The sequence below is a fragment of the Muntiacus reevesi genome, chromosome 3, assembly GCF_963930625.1.
Source record: "Muntiacus reevesi chromosome 3, mMunRee1.1, whole genome shotgun sequence".
NCBI classification, from domain to species: domain Eukaryota; kingdom Metazoa; phylum Chordata; class Mammalia; order Artiodactyla; family Cervidae; genus Muntiacus; species Muntiacus reevesi.
Genome location: NC_089251.1, coordinates 244,190,136 through 244,205,889, shown reverse-complemented (window position 1 = coordinate 244,205,889; position 15,754 = coordinate 244,190,136). Strand labels below are relative to the sequence as shown.

The 15,754-nt window shown below is 40.6% G+C and overlaps 1 protein-coding gene across 1 annotated transcript in view; it reads right to left on the bottom strand.

The window, feature by feature from the left end:
• Positions 1-15,754, bottom strand: part of MYO3B (myosin IIIB) — a 421,954-nt gene that overhangs the window by 210,074 nt on the left and 196,126 nt on the right. The window contains exons 17-23 of the mRNA XM_065928997.1: positions 14,140-14,238; positions 13,691-13,805; positions 5,490-5,616; positions 4,221-4,431; positions 3,270-3,417; positions 1,861-2,014; positions 518-606 (exon numbers count right to left, since the gene is read on the bottom strand). Coding sequence (XP_065785069.1) covers positions 518-606; positions 1,861-2,014; positions 3,270-3,417; positions 4,221-4,431; positions 5,490-5,616; positions 13,691-13,805; positions 14,140-14,238 — 943 coding nt within the window. The remainder of the gene's footprint in view (positions 1-517; positions 607-1,860; positions 2,015-3,269; positions 3,418-4,220; positions 4,432-5,489; positions 5,617-13,690; positions 13,806-14,139; positions 14,239-15,754) is intronic.

The window sequence follows — 15,754 nt, the reverse complement described above, 5'->3', positions numbered from 1 at the left end:
AATTGAGACTGAGGAATAATGGATGAAAAGTGGAAATTTCAGTTAATGTTGTAAAATCTTAACATCTGGATGATGAAGTGAATTCTTTCCCCTTTTTATCTAGACATTTTTGGTGCCCTGTAGACATATGCTTGTGCTACAAAGTGCTAAAAATTGAGCCCCACTGTGATATTAACCCTCCTTCGTTGCCTACACATCTCCAAATTACTTCTGAATGTGAGCATTCACCACTAAACGCTGCAAAAGCTATCATGTTTTCTCTCTGGAGAGCTGTCACTTCTAGGCCAAACCTCAGGTGAGAAGCAGATGGCAGCTCAGTGGGCCACCCCAGCGAGAAATTACTTTGTTGCCAGCGGCTACTTTCCATGAGCAATACCACTGAGAAGGTTTAAGAATTATGATTAGGTATACAAGAAGAATTAAAAGGAGAAAGAAATCTGCAAGCAATTTCATGAGTGCCACAAACAGGGTACTATGGACGTTTGTTCCTTGTCAAAATTCAGGTTTAATAACTCACCTTTCCAGCATAATGTTGAATGCCAAAGCACAGCTCCATTCCTTTGGGCCTCCAGAAGTATTTGCATCGAAGATTATCTTCAAATTTATCTGTGTGGATTTTCATGTTATAAGTTACAATGTGAACTCTTCAGTCCTTTAGACAAAAATACGCTCCTCAAACCACAATGACTCAGAATAAGGAACTTCAGAGTAGCCTGATATTATTCTTATATGTACAGTGATGGAGAAAGATGCCCACCCCTACCACATGATGGGCATTTACATTCAAGTGCTCATCTAGCTGTTTCATGCTGTCTTTTGTGTCAAACTGATCTCAATGATATCAGTTATGGATATAAGTTATTGATATCTCCATATCAGCAGATATGGAGTCCTGCCCTGAGAACTCCAAGAATAAACACTGTTGACACCAGAAAACCAACCAATTAGCTTTAGAACCATGAAGATACTCCAGGGAAGACAAACAACCCTGGTTTATATTCCTCTTGATAACTTGTGACAATTTTATAGCTAAAAGGAAGTCACTTAAAGGTGACAGTCTCAACTCCTAGAAGTGAATCTCTCCCACAGATCAATTTTCCATCTGGGAAAAAGGCTCGAAACTTCTTCTCCATTCCTCTCCAGATAGTTATGCTGTTGTGGTCAAGGGTGGCCTACTCTGTGTGAGGAACTGTGCTAAGCAGTTAAAGGGATGCAGGGGTCAGACTTTGTTGCCCAGGGATCTCACAATGTGAGAGATGGGGTCACATGCAACTCTGAAGATTGACAAAGGAGGAGGTGGAGGTGGAGAGGTATGGGGGTAAGTACAGAGGACTCCAAATGCCAGAAGGAGATGTTTTACCATCACTCCACAGATAATGGTAATTGAATGAAAAGGTGGCTTTACAAAAACTATATTAGGTGGGATGTCCAGTATAAAACATGAGCCAGGAAGCCAGAACATCAGCAGGGCTTCTATACAAAGTTGTATTAAAGATGGCTGGGGGTCCAGGTGGAGATATGAGAGAAGGGCATGAAAAAGGAGGGGTATCAAGTGTTGGTCATGGAAAATAAGGGGAACAGAAGGTGTAAAAGTAATACCAATATAGGGTAAAGGTATTTCGCTTTACAGAAACAGGAAAGTGAGGAGAGTTTGAGAGATGGTGATGGGTTTGCTTTAACACACAAATCCTACCAGGATGTGTTCTGAATATTTCAATTTATTAAAAGCAGAGTCTTTATTTTCACAATCACCAGGTAGCCAAAATACACAGGAAGGATTCCATAAATGATTTGATGATATGAGCCAAATAGCCAAGTTCTCTTCTGTACATATGTATGCCTTTTCTAATAGGTACCTACCAACTAGGGTCTGGTCTGTTGCCTGAGGAAACCGACTTTCCTCATCCAAAAGTGCAAGCAGTCCCAGGGGTTTCTGGAGGAACATATCCAAGAGGGGGCGATTGTCCTTATACTCCACGGGTGTAGCGTCAATGCCCTCGTTCTGATACTCCATCTGGAAGGAAATGGATCGTGAATCACTCCAGCCCAGTACTGGCCTAGGTACCACCAGGCTGCATGCACTTTCTCTGTCTGGCAACACTGAACAGGGTATGTTTTATGTGAGTAGGACAAGGGTTTCTGCATCCAGCACTGCTGAAGCTCAGGATTTAAGACTGACCTACAGGGAGCCTATGGCAGGTGATAAGGTTGGCAAGAGAATCTTGGCTCTCTGTCTCTCAGACACAGACTTGGTAACTCAAATTGAGAAGCTGATGTAGAAGGAAGGGAAGCTGAAAATTTTTTATTCTGGTGACAAGTATGGTTGAAACCAGGAGGAAAGCAGATTTCTGTCTTCTGCAAAGGAATCATCTTGAACTAAAAAAAAACTAAAAAGAACTCCAGATTTCTTGGGAAAATCAGTGGAAGTAAACTAGATTGAAACAAGGTCTAGTTTTGTACAAGATGGGTGGGGGAGGAGTGCATTGTGGATTTGTCCAGTTTCCATGATAAAACCAATACTGGTGTTTATAGTCCATGACTTTGTCTTTATTTAACCTAGTCTAACCTAACAGTTTAATGTGTCCCTTGATCTTGCATTAAAACAAGGAATTTGGTGAGAATGTTTAGTTTTTACAACTATATACTCTCTCTTCATACAGGAGAGTCTTGGGGTTGGGGTTTGGGTTGGGGTGGAGGATAAAGGCCCCAGACTTTGGGTCCACTAGCTTTACATCCTGTTTTATTTGCCATTAGACTCATGGGGGGAAGATTTCCATTTTGAGAAAACCAAGAATGTATCTTACTCCTCCCTGAAGATACCCATCCACTTCTGGTGGGGTCTAATATGCAGGAGACAGGGGATTCATACGGTCAGTGAGGGAGCTAAGGAAACCGATAACATTATCCCAACTTGCAGATCATCCTGTATCATTTTGGACATGATCACAGATATTTTTAGTTAAATAAAGCAGAAGAGAATGTAGCATTTTGGGCAATGCATATGAATCAGTTTGGAAACAGCATTCAAATAATTGGCTTGTCAGCAGCTTCACTCAAGGGAGGAAATGTACCTTTCCACAGAAATCGAGACCTCTTTTTATCAAACTACATTTAGATTGCCAAGTTATTTTGACAGGACTGCCTCATCAGTGGTTTTTCTTTGGAGCCTTTGACCTATTAACCTCACTAACAAGGTTTCTGCTTCGAACTCTGGGCAGCCTATAGGCACATTCCCCACCAGGTCCAGTGCCTTCAGAGTTCACTGTTACCTGCTCGAGAGCAAAAACATGCTGATTGAAATAGTACTGAATTTGCTCATTGGCGATGTTTATGCAGAGCTGCTCAAATGAATTTCTCTGAAAGTTTTCGAATCCAAAAATGTCCAAGATCCCCACATTCATACCATCGTCTGCAGTACTGTATGAGAGAGAAAAATACAACCTTTTAGAGAAGGAAACAGCAGTCTCAGGACAGAGAGAATATTCCTGCCTACATTTTTATCAATACATGTAGCCACTCAGGGAAGGCAGCATCCTGCCACCTTTCAGAAAGAAACAGTCTATGTGTTAAACAGTTTCCTGAGTCCTTCAACCGTACTTCCAACTTCTCTTATTTTAAGCAACTTCTCTTATTTCAAATTTTCCTCAGAAGCTCCATCTATAGAGAGATTAAAGAAGAACCACTCTATTTGAAGGGGCTGGAACTGCTGCTCATTTATTCTTCTACTTTCTCACCCACAAGGCTTAGCTGGAAGAAGACTCTAGCATTTGATACTGTCAGTTCCTCCACAATTTAGAAAACACTAGTGTTTAGCACAGATAAAGCTGTAGATGTAGCAATACTGTGAGATTTCTGTGCTTTAACACCTCATGAAACATCTCAGTTGATTCTAAAAACAGCAGAAGGAGGAGGGTATTATTCTCATTTTACAGATGAGGAAACTATGACTTAGGATGTGCACAAATGAAGCTGTGGAGTCTGGATGTAAAGCCCAGTTTTCCCAGCTCCTAGCTAAGCTTGTTCTTTTAAATACCATACTGCAGTGGCTCTGTAATCATGACCCTCTCAGGTGTAAATATACCATCTTTTAAAGGAGATGCCCTGAGATCTTCATTAAAGAAAACCCAAGAGAGGACCAAATGCTTCCTCTTGGACATTCTAGGAGACACTGGGGTCAATTACAGCTCTCCTCAAGGTCTCTGCTCATCGGGGGAACTTGCCATATGTTTCTGTCTGGCTGCAGAAGTGTATTGATGCGATTTACGATCCAGCTGAAAAGCCTCCCATACAGGGCTTTGGACATGGCATCTCTGACATCTGAGGCCCTGTCCACAGTGTTGGCGCGGATGATGGTCTCGCCCCGGGTGACCACGCAGTGTGAGGTGAGAGCCTCCTGGAGCTCTTCAGGGCTGATGCAGAGAACCGAGGCAGCTAGAAGAGAGGGTGAGGATAATGCTGGAGAATGTAGGCATCCATCCATCTGTCCAAAACAGCCAGCCAGCCAGTTAGCCAGCATTCATTGAACATCAGCCATGTGCCAGGCTATATCTTCAGAACTTCAGAGCCAAGGATAAACATGTGGGGCCCTGAACCCTAAGAAACACCTAGACTGATGCAGTACCTCCCAAACTGTTTTGAAAGTTCTTTACATGTGTTAGATAAAAAAATGTGGAAGGAGGTGGTCTTTGACCAAATAAGTTGGAACAATTGTTGGAGAGTATAGTCTGTTCTCAGAAAAATCACAAAGCACATTAGTATAGTTAAGTGCTACAGTTTAACACAAGAGATGTTTATTTAAATAAGCTTTTTTTTTTTTTTTCCTAACTCAGGAATCTTATTCTTTGTGCCACTATTGCCAACCCACTCCAGTACTCTTGCCTGGGAAATCCCATGGACGGAGGAGCCTGATAGGCTACAGTCTACGGGGTCGCGAAGAGTCGGACTCGACTGAGTGACTTCACTTTCACTTTTCACTTTCATGCACTGGAGGAAGAAATGGCAACCCACTCCAGTATTCTTGCCTGGAGAATCCCAGGGACGGGAGCCTGGTGGGCTGCCATCTATGGGGTCGCACAGAGTCGGACATGACTGATGTGACTTAGCAGCAGCAGCAGCATTATTACTTGTGGAAATTTAAAAATAAATATGTGCATGTGTTATCCCCTCCAGATGCTGATTCAGTGAATTTAGAGTGAGGTCCAACCTCTCATATCTTTTTAAAAATTTGTAGATGATTTTTAAAAGCAGCCACTGGTGAGAATCACTGCCCAAAGTTACCTGCCATGGACTTGTCAGAAGAACATCTGTGTACTTGCCACTTATGAAATGAACACTGATGTTCTACAAGATATTCTCTGGGAAACACTGGTTAGTGAAAACACCCAGAGCCAGTTAAGGACCAGCACATTATATCTTCAAGTCTTGAAAAACTGCCCAAGTAAAAGAAACACGTACTTTGGCAAAACAATGCATAGGAATCAAATACTTACCATTTTCCAAGGCTTCTGCATTGGGCACCTCACTTTTATCCGTTTGATGCTGAGAGGAAATAGCTGCAAACTCAATGTTTCCAATATTCAAAATCCCAGCTAATATCCTGTACACTGAGTGCACCTCCTGAAAAGGACATCAAGAATCATGTTTGGTCATTGCCAGTCAAACCAATAAATTTGCCAGCACTGTGGTAGAAACCACTAGTCCACCCACATCCATCTCCACCCCGCTGTCCTGGGATGCAAACAACAAATGTCCAACCCTTCCTTGCAGTTAGGTCATGTAACTAAATTCTTAACAAAGGAACAGGTAGAATGAGGTGGGCCATATCTGGGCTTTCCTTATAGAAGGGAGCATGCCTCCTTCAAGCCTTTTTTTCCATTACTGCTGGATCAAACTCCCAACAACCTACCTTCGATCATGCCACTGAAGAATGTCTGAGACCAATGACTGGATGGAACAGAGATGTTCTACAATCTGAACCTCTTGCCTTGGAATGCTTACATTACAGAGAACTGATCTTTGTTCTTTAAGACACTTATAGCCTTTAACCCTAGCTAATACCAGCTCCCAAATTCAAGTATGGGTCTTTCTTCAAGACAAGAGTAGAGATGTTTCCTTAACCTCTTGAATACAGCTTATATGAAATAGTTGAGGGGCATTCATTGATGTTGCACTAGAACATCTGAAGTTAAATTATGGAGTATATAGTTATGAATGAGGTCAAGGCATTTTGAAAGACTCACTAGAAATTATCTGTCATGTTTTACTACAATAAGAAATAAACATCTGGTCTTCATACCCATTTCTGGCACAAGAGTTTCTAAAACTCTAGGACTTCTGGAGTGATAGAGCTGAGAAGGGTGTCCTTTGTTCATCACAATAACCCCCTTTCATCCACATCTGAGTTTGTGCTAAGGAGGAGACTCTTGGGGGACGGGTGTGCTGGTTGTCAGAGGAACCAACAATGTGATTAAAGGGTTGGAAATCTTAGCTGGACTCCAGACTTTGAGGAGGGCACACGGCTTGAGATAGAGTCAATCATCAATAGGCAATGACTTGATCAGTCATGCCTAGGTAACAGAGGCTCCACTAAAACCCCTAATTGAGCAGGTTTGGAGAACTTCTGGGTTGGCAAACACATAAAGGTGAAAAGAGGAGGTGGTGCCTCCTCTTCTGATACCTTGCCCTGTAAATCTCTTCCACTTGTCTGTTCCTCAGTTGTATATCCTTTATAATAAACCAGGAATATTAAGTGAACTGCTTTCCTGACTTCTGTGAATCCTTCTAGCAAATTATTGAACTTGAAGAGGGGGGTCTTGGAAACTCTATTTACAGCCTGTCCATTAGAAATAGGAAAACATGGGAGTTGCAACTGGTATCTGAAGTTGGGGCAGTCCTGTGGGAGTAAGCCCCTAACTTGTATGATTTGAAGCTAACTTGAGGTAGACAGTGTCGGAATTGAACTGAACTGTAGGAGAACTGGTAGGTATGGTAAAGAAAACTCCACACATTTGGTAAGAATAGAAATGATACGTGAGGATCTAAGTCCTATTTTTATATTGAAAGTGGAATTCATAAGTATAATTAATGGTAAAAAAAAAATAAAGTACAATTATTTGTCTAAATATTTGCATTTCCTATAGGTGAGAAATGAAATATATAGCCAGGAAATCCCTGTATCTTATGCTTATAGATAAAGTACTTTGACAAAAATACTCAGGCTGGACACTTGATTTAGTACTATACATAGCAGCAAACTAAGAGAAACTGTCATTAGACCATTGATAAAGCACTGCCCCTGAATTGAGCCTTTCTGCAAACACTGCTCAGTAAAGCCAAAAAACTGAACATGGACTGTAATAGTGACATCTGCTGGATACCTGATAATGCTACAAAGACAAATGAGGATTTTAAACTAGGCTTCCACCATAGAAAAATATTGTTCTTCAAACTCCTAAATCAAAGGCAAGATGTCATGTTTCTGACTTCAAGAATCACTGTTTTAATCACACAACTTAAGAGTGGCTAAGGAGAACACCTACCAAATGGGTTTTCTGGGACTAGCATGGATTTAACATGACAGAACCTCATTACTTTGATCAATACAGTGTGAGGCTTGCAGAATGCATCCAGAGACTCCCCACAGAAGCAGATCCCGGAGAGTAAACAGAAACTCCACAGCAATGAGTTTTATATCTGCTATTTCTATACATAGTTATCTCAAGAGCTTATCTAAAACTCTCAATATTTCCTCTAATTAAAACACACATATATACACCATGTATAAGTATACAAGCTATGAAATCTCCCAAAATAAGGCATCCAGGCATTTCACCACTAGGATGACCATCCACAAAGGAAATGACAAGGACCACACCCTTGAGATCAGCATCTCACCCCGTGTGTCTTTGGCAATATTCTTTTCAGCACAACACTCAGAGATTTCCTCTTTCAAAGAGGAAAATTACCTATATATTTTAGAAAAGATTTTGGGTTCAAACACTGTGCAAAAGACTGAAGTTAAAAGCAGATTGGGTCTCCTTCCTTGGTTCAGAGAAGGGGACTTGAGAAGGGGTGCCCAATGCTCCCCTCATTATGGAGGTATTAGCCTTACAGTGCTGCCTATGCTGTTTCCAGCCTATTCCCCTTGACTCTTCAGTTCCACCGTTCAGCCAATTAGTTCTTCCTTTCTGACCTAGGAACCTACATCCATTCCCGTATTTAGGTCAAAACATTATTCATTTAATGGTAGAATTCAATCAGTGATATGTCCAACTGTGCGATTACTCCTCCCTCCCCAATATGTAATCCAACGTCTCTTCTCTTCTCTTCATAGTCAGCATAGGAAGGACTTTTCACCTTCCTCACCTTGCTCATTTCCCCTTGCCTCATCTCCAGCTATGGAGGCTTTCCTGGAATTCCTGCCTTTCCTGAAGAATCTTGCTATCTGCTTGCCATTCATTGTTGTTCAGTTGCTAAGTAAAGTCCAACTCTTTGCGACTCCATGGACTACAGCATGCCAGGCTTCCCTGTCCTTCACTATCTCCTGGAGTTTGAGCAAACTCATGCCCATTGAGTCAGTGATGCAATCTAACCATCTCATCCTTCTCTGCCCCCTTCTCCTTTTGCCTTCAATCTTTCCCAACATCAGGGTCTTTTCCAATAAGTCAGATCTTTGCATCAGGTGGCCAAAGTATTGGAGATTTAGCTTCAGCATCGGTCCTTCCAATGAGTATTCAGGGTTGATTTCCTTTAGGATTGATTGGCTATCTACTCTTGTCTTTTTATTTCTTACCAGTTTCTAACTTTCCATATCATAAAATGGAGTCAACTCACTCAGGATAGGAACAGTTAGCAAGAAGACCAACAATTTCTACAATTAGGTTTCCCAGTTCACTGTTGATGAGTATGAATTTGGTTTTACCACCAATTGGCACAAGTGGGAAAGTATTTTTCTACCAAAGCCCCATGCAGGATGTATGACCTTGGCTTATTTTTCTCTTTTTCTCAGAAGACACTTCTCCCACTGAGGCAGACATTCTCTCTGTAAAGATGAGGCTAAGTGGAAAGTTGAGAAGAATCCTGGTTTTCTCTGTTCACTTTAGTTAAGTCATTCAGTCATGTCCGACTGTGACTCCATGGACAGCAGCATGCCAGGCGTCCCAGTCCATCACCAACTCCCAGAGCCTACTCAAATTCATGTCCATCGTGCCGGCGCTGCCATCCAACCATCTCATCCCCTGTCATCCCCTTCTCATCCCGCCTTCAATCTTTCCCAGCATCAGGATCTTTCCCAAAAAGTCAGTTCTTTGCATCAGGTGGCGAAAGGATTGAAGTTTCAGCTTCAGCATCGCATCAGTCCTTCCAATTAATATTCAGGACTGATTTCCTTTAGGATGGACTTGTTGGATCTCCTTACTGTCCAGGGGACTCTCAAGAGTCTTCTCCAACACTACAGTTCAAAAACATCAATTCTTCAGCGCTCAGTCTTCTTTATAGTCCAACTCTCACATCCATACATGACTACTTGAAAAACCATAGCCTTGACTAGATGAACCTTTGTTGGCAAAGTAATGTCTCTGCTTTTTAGTATGCTGTTTAGGTTGGTCATAGCTTTTCTTCCAAGGAGCAAGCGTCTTTTAATTCCAAGACTACAGTCACCATCTGCAGTGATTTTGGAGCCCCCCCAAAAATAAAGTCTGACACTGTTTCCACTGTCTCCCCATCTATTTCCCATGATGTGATGGGACCAGATGCCATGATCCTAGTTTTCTGAATGTTGAGTTTTAAGCCAACTTTTACACTCTTGTTTTTCACTTTCATCAAGAGGCTCTTTAGTTCTTCTTCACTTTCTGCTATAAGGGGTCCTGTCATTTGCATATCTAAGGTTATTGATATTTCTCCTGGCAATCTTGATTCCAGCTTGTGCTTCTTCCAGTCCAGCATTTCTCATGATGTACTCTGCATATAAGTTAAATAAGCAGGGTGACAATATATAGCCTTGTCGTACTCCTTTCCTGATTTGGAAACAGTCTGTTGTTCCATGTCCAGTTCTAACTATTGCTTCTTGACCTGCATACAGATTTCTCAAGAGACAAGTCAGGTGGTCTGGTATTCTCATCTCTTTCAGAATTTTCCACAGTTTGTTGTGATCCACACAGTCAAAGGCTTTGGCGTAGTCAATAAAGCAGAAGTAGATGTTTTTCTGGAACTCTCCTGCTTTTTCTGTGATCCAACGGATGTTGGTAATTTGATCTCTGGTTCCTCTGCCTTTTCTAAATCTAGCTTGAGCATCTGGAAGTTCATAGTTCACGTACTGTTGAAGCCTGGCTTGGAGAATTTTGAGCATTACTTTACTAGCGTGTGAGATGAGTAAAATTGTGAGGTAGTCTGAACATTCTTTGGCGTTGCCTTTCTCTGGGATTGGAATGAAAACTGACCATTTCCAGTCCTGTGGCCACTGCTAAGTTTTCCAGATTTGCTGGCCTATTGAGTGCAGCACTTTCATAGCATCATCTTTTAGGATTTGAAATAACTCACCTGGAATTCCATCACCTGCACCAGTTTTGTTCATAGTGATGCTTCCTAATGCCCACTTGACTTTGCATTCCAGGATGTCTGACACTAGGTGAGTGATCACATTATTTCTGCTAACCTGGAGCTAATTCAAGGAAACTGCTAGCTGCCTTCACAGGCATCTCATGGTAGTTATGTTTCGGTATCTCCCTGGGAATTTACTCACCCTTTCAGTCTCTCTTTACCTTACTTCTTTTTTATGTCTTTAGTTTTTCCCCAGTTGGTTTTGTTTTTTGTTTTTTTGCCCAAAGCACTGCATTAGGCCCAGTTGACTGGCATTCTTCCTTACAGGTTCTTTACTCAATTTCCTTTTCAGAGGCTCACAACATTCCTAACTTTAAAGTTAATGGTTGGTTTAAAAAGAAATTTTTTTTGAATGTCAATCATACATCAATAAAGAGGTTTTTTTAAAAAAAGTCAATGATAAATCTTACTGTCTGTCATTAAGGCACTGGAAATCTTCAACACCCTCAATTAACACTTTAATACGTACCCCTCTAGTCTATCCTCAGCAGTATTCTCCCAATTCATTATCTGTTTTGAAGAAAGGGAAAAAAATATCCCCTAATCTCAAAGGCTTCTGCCTAGCCTCTTCATCAAGGGATCTGCAATAAATGTCCAATCTTGACCATCACAGATAACCTGCCAGAAAAATCTTCATGTACTTTTAAACATAAACATACCTAAAACTCAATTTATTTACTATGTTATGGTAATTCACATACCAGTAAGACACGCATAATATTAAACAAAAATAGTACGGTTTAATCCAAAAATAAGAGTAGAAAAGCACTGGTCTTCATTACAGGGTTTTAGGTATAACCCCCCCACCCCCACCCAACTGCCCACAGGGATTTCATTGTTACTGGAAGACTCTTTCTACCAGTGAAGTTTCTTTACAATAAACCTAGGTTCAAGGGTTCTTTCAGATACTTTTGGCTCTAAGGGTTTGGGAAAATTTGAAGGGCTTCCTGCAGGGAATTAGTGACACTGTAAGAAAGAACAGGGACCATACTCTCTGTATAGAAATGCCCCTAAGAAAAACTTAAGAGAAAGTTTTCTTACATCAGTTTTTTAGCATCTGCTTCCTGACTACCATCCGAGCCATCAGGAGAAGGAAATGGCAACCCACTCCACTACTCTTGCCTAGAAAATCCCATGGATGGAGGAGCCTGGTGCAGGCTACTTACTATCCATGGGGTCACAAAGAGTTGGACACGACTGAGCGACTTCACTTCACTTCCTGACTACAGTCAATTAGGTCTTTCTGAATTTAGTCAAACTACTTTGAGTTTATAAACACAAAGCAAATTGAGTTAATTCAGTAAAATAAGTTGTCTATAGAGATACAGACAAAGATATAACCAAAGAAATCAGGATAAGAAAGATCCAGCCTCTTCCTTCCATTTCCAGAACTGCTGACATAAACTGTGTTTATTTCCAGCATGAATTAACATGGGACATAATACATGGGAATATACACACACATACATATAATCACAGTCTGATTACTCATTTAACAGTCCAGACCAGACATAAACTAAAAATATTTACTAGCTTTTGTGCTTCTTTATTTTCATATCTGTTCATGCAATCATTCACTCATTTCTACTAGACTTTATTCCCATAGGAGTTAGGGACGGCTTACTTCAAGGATATATACTTAGCAGATCTAGTTTCTTTTGTTTTTAATTTTCTTATCTTAAAACATCATCTGTTTTATTATTATTTCTACCATTAGGACAGGGCTGATATAATAGCCTTTCCTTTAGAATTGGCACCAATCTTTCCACAGTATTCTACAACCATTGTTGTACTTATTAGAAACAAAATATTATGAACCCTATGACTGACTTCTCTATTGTTCCTGTGCCCTTTTAAGAAAGTATGCCCTTAACACGTCAGCATGAGCCAGGTGACTTTAAATGGCTCTATTGCCAAGCTTTGGCTCTTCTGGTGACGCATCTTTGATAACAACCAGCTCTATAAATTAACAACCATAAAGGTCCTTTAATAATGCTGGAACCTGTTTAATTGCTCTCCTTTAAGAAGCCAAGAGAAATATATTTCTATTTGTATCTGACCTTTGGGATTTTCCGCTGTCAGTTTAAAGTCTGTGGGAGGCTGACAGAGAAATTTAACAGCTAGCTAGAAAGACGAAATGTATTATTATAACTAAAATCAACCAAGCTGGGGAGGAAAGGGCTGGCCAAACGCCTTGGATTACAAAAGCAATCTTTTATCCAGAGTGGCTGCCCTAAGCTAACTCAAGTGTCTTGTAATCTCATCCCTGAAGATTTAAACATTTTCACCTATCTCCTAATCATTCACCTCCTTTGTTGGAAAGGCAAAAGAATCTGTATATTTTACAAATTTGATGGCAAAAAGCCCAGAAACTATGACACAAATGTATCACACCGTATTATTTGAGCCTAGGGTAATAAATATTTTCTGTCACTCCCGGTATATATTTAATAGAGACAACCTGTATCTAGCATGATAAAGGCAATATAATACTTAGAACTGTAGCTAATAATTGCAATTCTGCACCATGGAGAAGAAAGTGACTGCAAGAAAGTTGAAAAGGTTTAATTTGTCTGAGGCACAAGTAACTACTTACACAAATATATTCCTGTGGCTTGGGGGTAACCTCCTTATTCTTATACTCCTATTAGGCAATTCACTTTAATGTTTGGAACAACCCCAACTCAGAAAAGGGCAGTGTTGTTTTGGTGTTTGATATCAAAGCTGGAGTGAATTGATGACAGAGGTAACAATTCATGGTATTTGGCATTTACAAAAGTACTTCTACATTATTTTTTAATTTTTATTTTTAGTACTTCTACTTTAATGTTCCCCTTGGATCTTACTAAAATGCAGATTTTGATTTAGCTGTTCTTGGTTAGACCCGAGGATCTGCATTTTCTAACAAGCTCTTAGGTGATGACAATGTTTCTGGTCCCTGGGTCACACTTTTAAGTAGCAAGACCTTATAACATGACCAGCATGGCATTTGAAAAGCATGGGTACCGCCCCAAGTTGGAACTTTCAGGTCTTCATTCTCACTGACCCAAGAATATGAACACTTGAGTTTCTTTTTGTCCTGGCAATCACTTACCTTGTCAGTGAATCCTATAATCCTGAAGCAATGCTGAATTGCTTCAAACTGTCTTCTGTAAGACTCCTTGGAAGTTATGTCATGCATCACCCTTCCAGTTTCATCAGCTATGTACCTATATGGAGTATGACCACACAGAATGAGTACTTACTTGGCAAATGGCATCCCAAATACCAGGGTATCATTGGGCTCCTTCTTTGTAAGAGCATTTCCTTACAATCTAATACTGTGATGAAATAATGGTGTGCATGGCTAAACAAAATGGCTGCAATTGAGTTTTTAAGCTTTCTAGAAAATGCAAAGGGAAATAAAGTTCCTGCCATCTCATGTGGGCATTTTTGGCTAAAGAGACTGTGTGTCCAGTTAGGAGAACAGCTCCATTTCCAAGTTTTGTCAATTGTTAATTGTATATTCTTTACAAATTAGCAACTAAAACCCCTGACACTTACCTAGGAGGCTTTTCCTCAGGAAGTCGGAACTCAGAAAGTTTCTTTTGGTGATAAAGACCAGCATAAATATAGTAAAATATGTGAAAATTTTTCTCTCCTCTGGAAAAAAGTAGGGAAGGGACATTGTTAATAACATATTCTGGGCTTCTCTACTCGATGACTTTTCCCTTCCATGCAAATTATTATTCTGTAGCCAGTTTGCATTCATAGGCAATTAATATGCTACATTCCTGGAGAAGGAAATGGCAGAATACTCCAGTATTCTTGCCTGGAAAATCCCACGGATGGAGGAGTTTTGCAGGCTACAGTCCGTAGGGTTGCAAAGAGTCAGACACCACTGAGCACACAGTACAATACGTTACATCCCAAATACAGAATAGTAATAGGGATAGGATTAGGATAGCAATTTCCAGTGTCACACTATTAAACACATTTATGTTTATTTTTTTTTCTCCCAATTATTTTTATTAGTTGGAGGCTAATTACTTTACAATATTGTAGTGGTTTTTGCCATACATTGACATGAATCAGCCATGGATTTACATGTGCTCCCCATCCTGAACCCCCCTCCCACCTCCCTCCCCATCCCATCCCTCTGGGTCGACCCAGTGCACCAGCCCCGAGCACTAGTCTCATGTATCCAAACCTGGACTGGCGATCTGTTTCACACTTGATAATATACATATTTTGATGCTGTTCTGTCAGATCATCCCACCCTCGCCTCCTCCCATAGAGTCCAAAAGTCTGTTCTGTACATCTGTGTCTCTTTTTCTGTCTTGCATATAGGGTTATCATTATCATCTTTCTAAATTCCATATATATGCATTAGTATACTGTATTGGTGTTCATCTTTCTGGCTTACTTCACTCTGTATAATGGACTCCAGTTTTATCCATCTCATTAGAACTGATTCAAATGTATTCTTTTTAATCGCTGAGTAATATTCCATGGTGTATATGTACCATAGCTTCCTTATCCATTCGTCTGCTGATGGGCATCTAGGTTGCTTCCATGTCCTGGCTATTATAAACAGTGCTGCGATGAACACTGGGGTGCACGTGTCTCTTTCAGATCTGGTTTCCTCAGTGTGTATGCCCAGAAGTGGTATTGCTGGGTCATATGGCAGTTTTATTTCCAGTTTTTTAAGGAATTGCCACACTGTTCTCCATAGTGGCTGTACTAGTTTGCATTCCCACCAACAGTGTAAGAGGGTTCCCTTTTCTCCATACCCTCTCCAGCATTTATTGCTTGTAGACTTTTGGATAGCAGCCATCCTGACTGGCATGTAATGGTACCTCATTGAGGTTTTGATTTGCATTTCTCTGATAATGATGTTTATACAGAAGATTTTAGAGAATGGAACACTTATAGGAGGTGACAACTCAGGTTACTTACATTTAGAGATCTTTCTATTTCAGACCAAATAACTGCATCTGTGTCACACATCGTGTTTGAAGCCCATGTTGCATCAGAGACAGTGATATCCAACTTACAAAGATCACCCAAACTCCCTACTTCACTGAAGCCCAAGACAAGAAGCAGCTTACCAGTAGTACAGCAAGTTAGGGAAGGGAACTGGTCCCAGAACTAAGGTCTCCACTGTCTCAAACTTGTA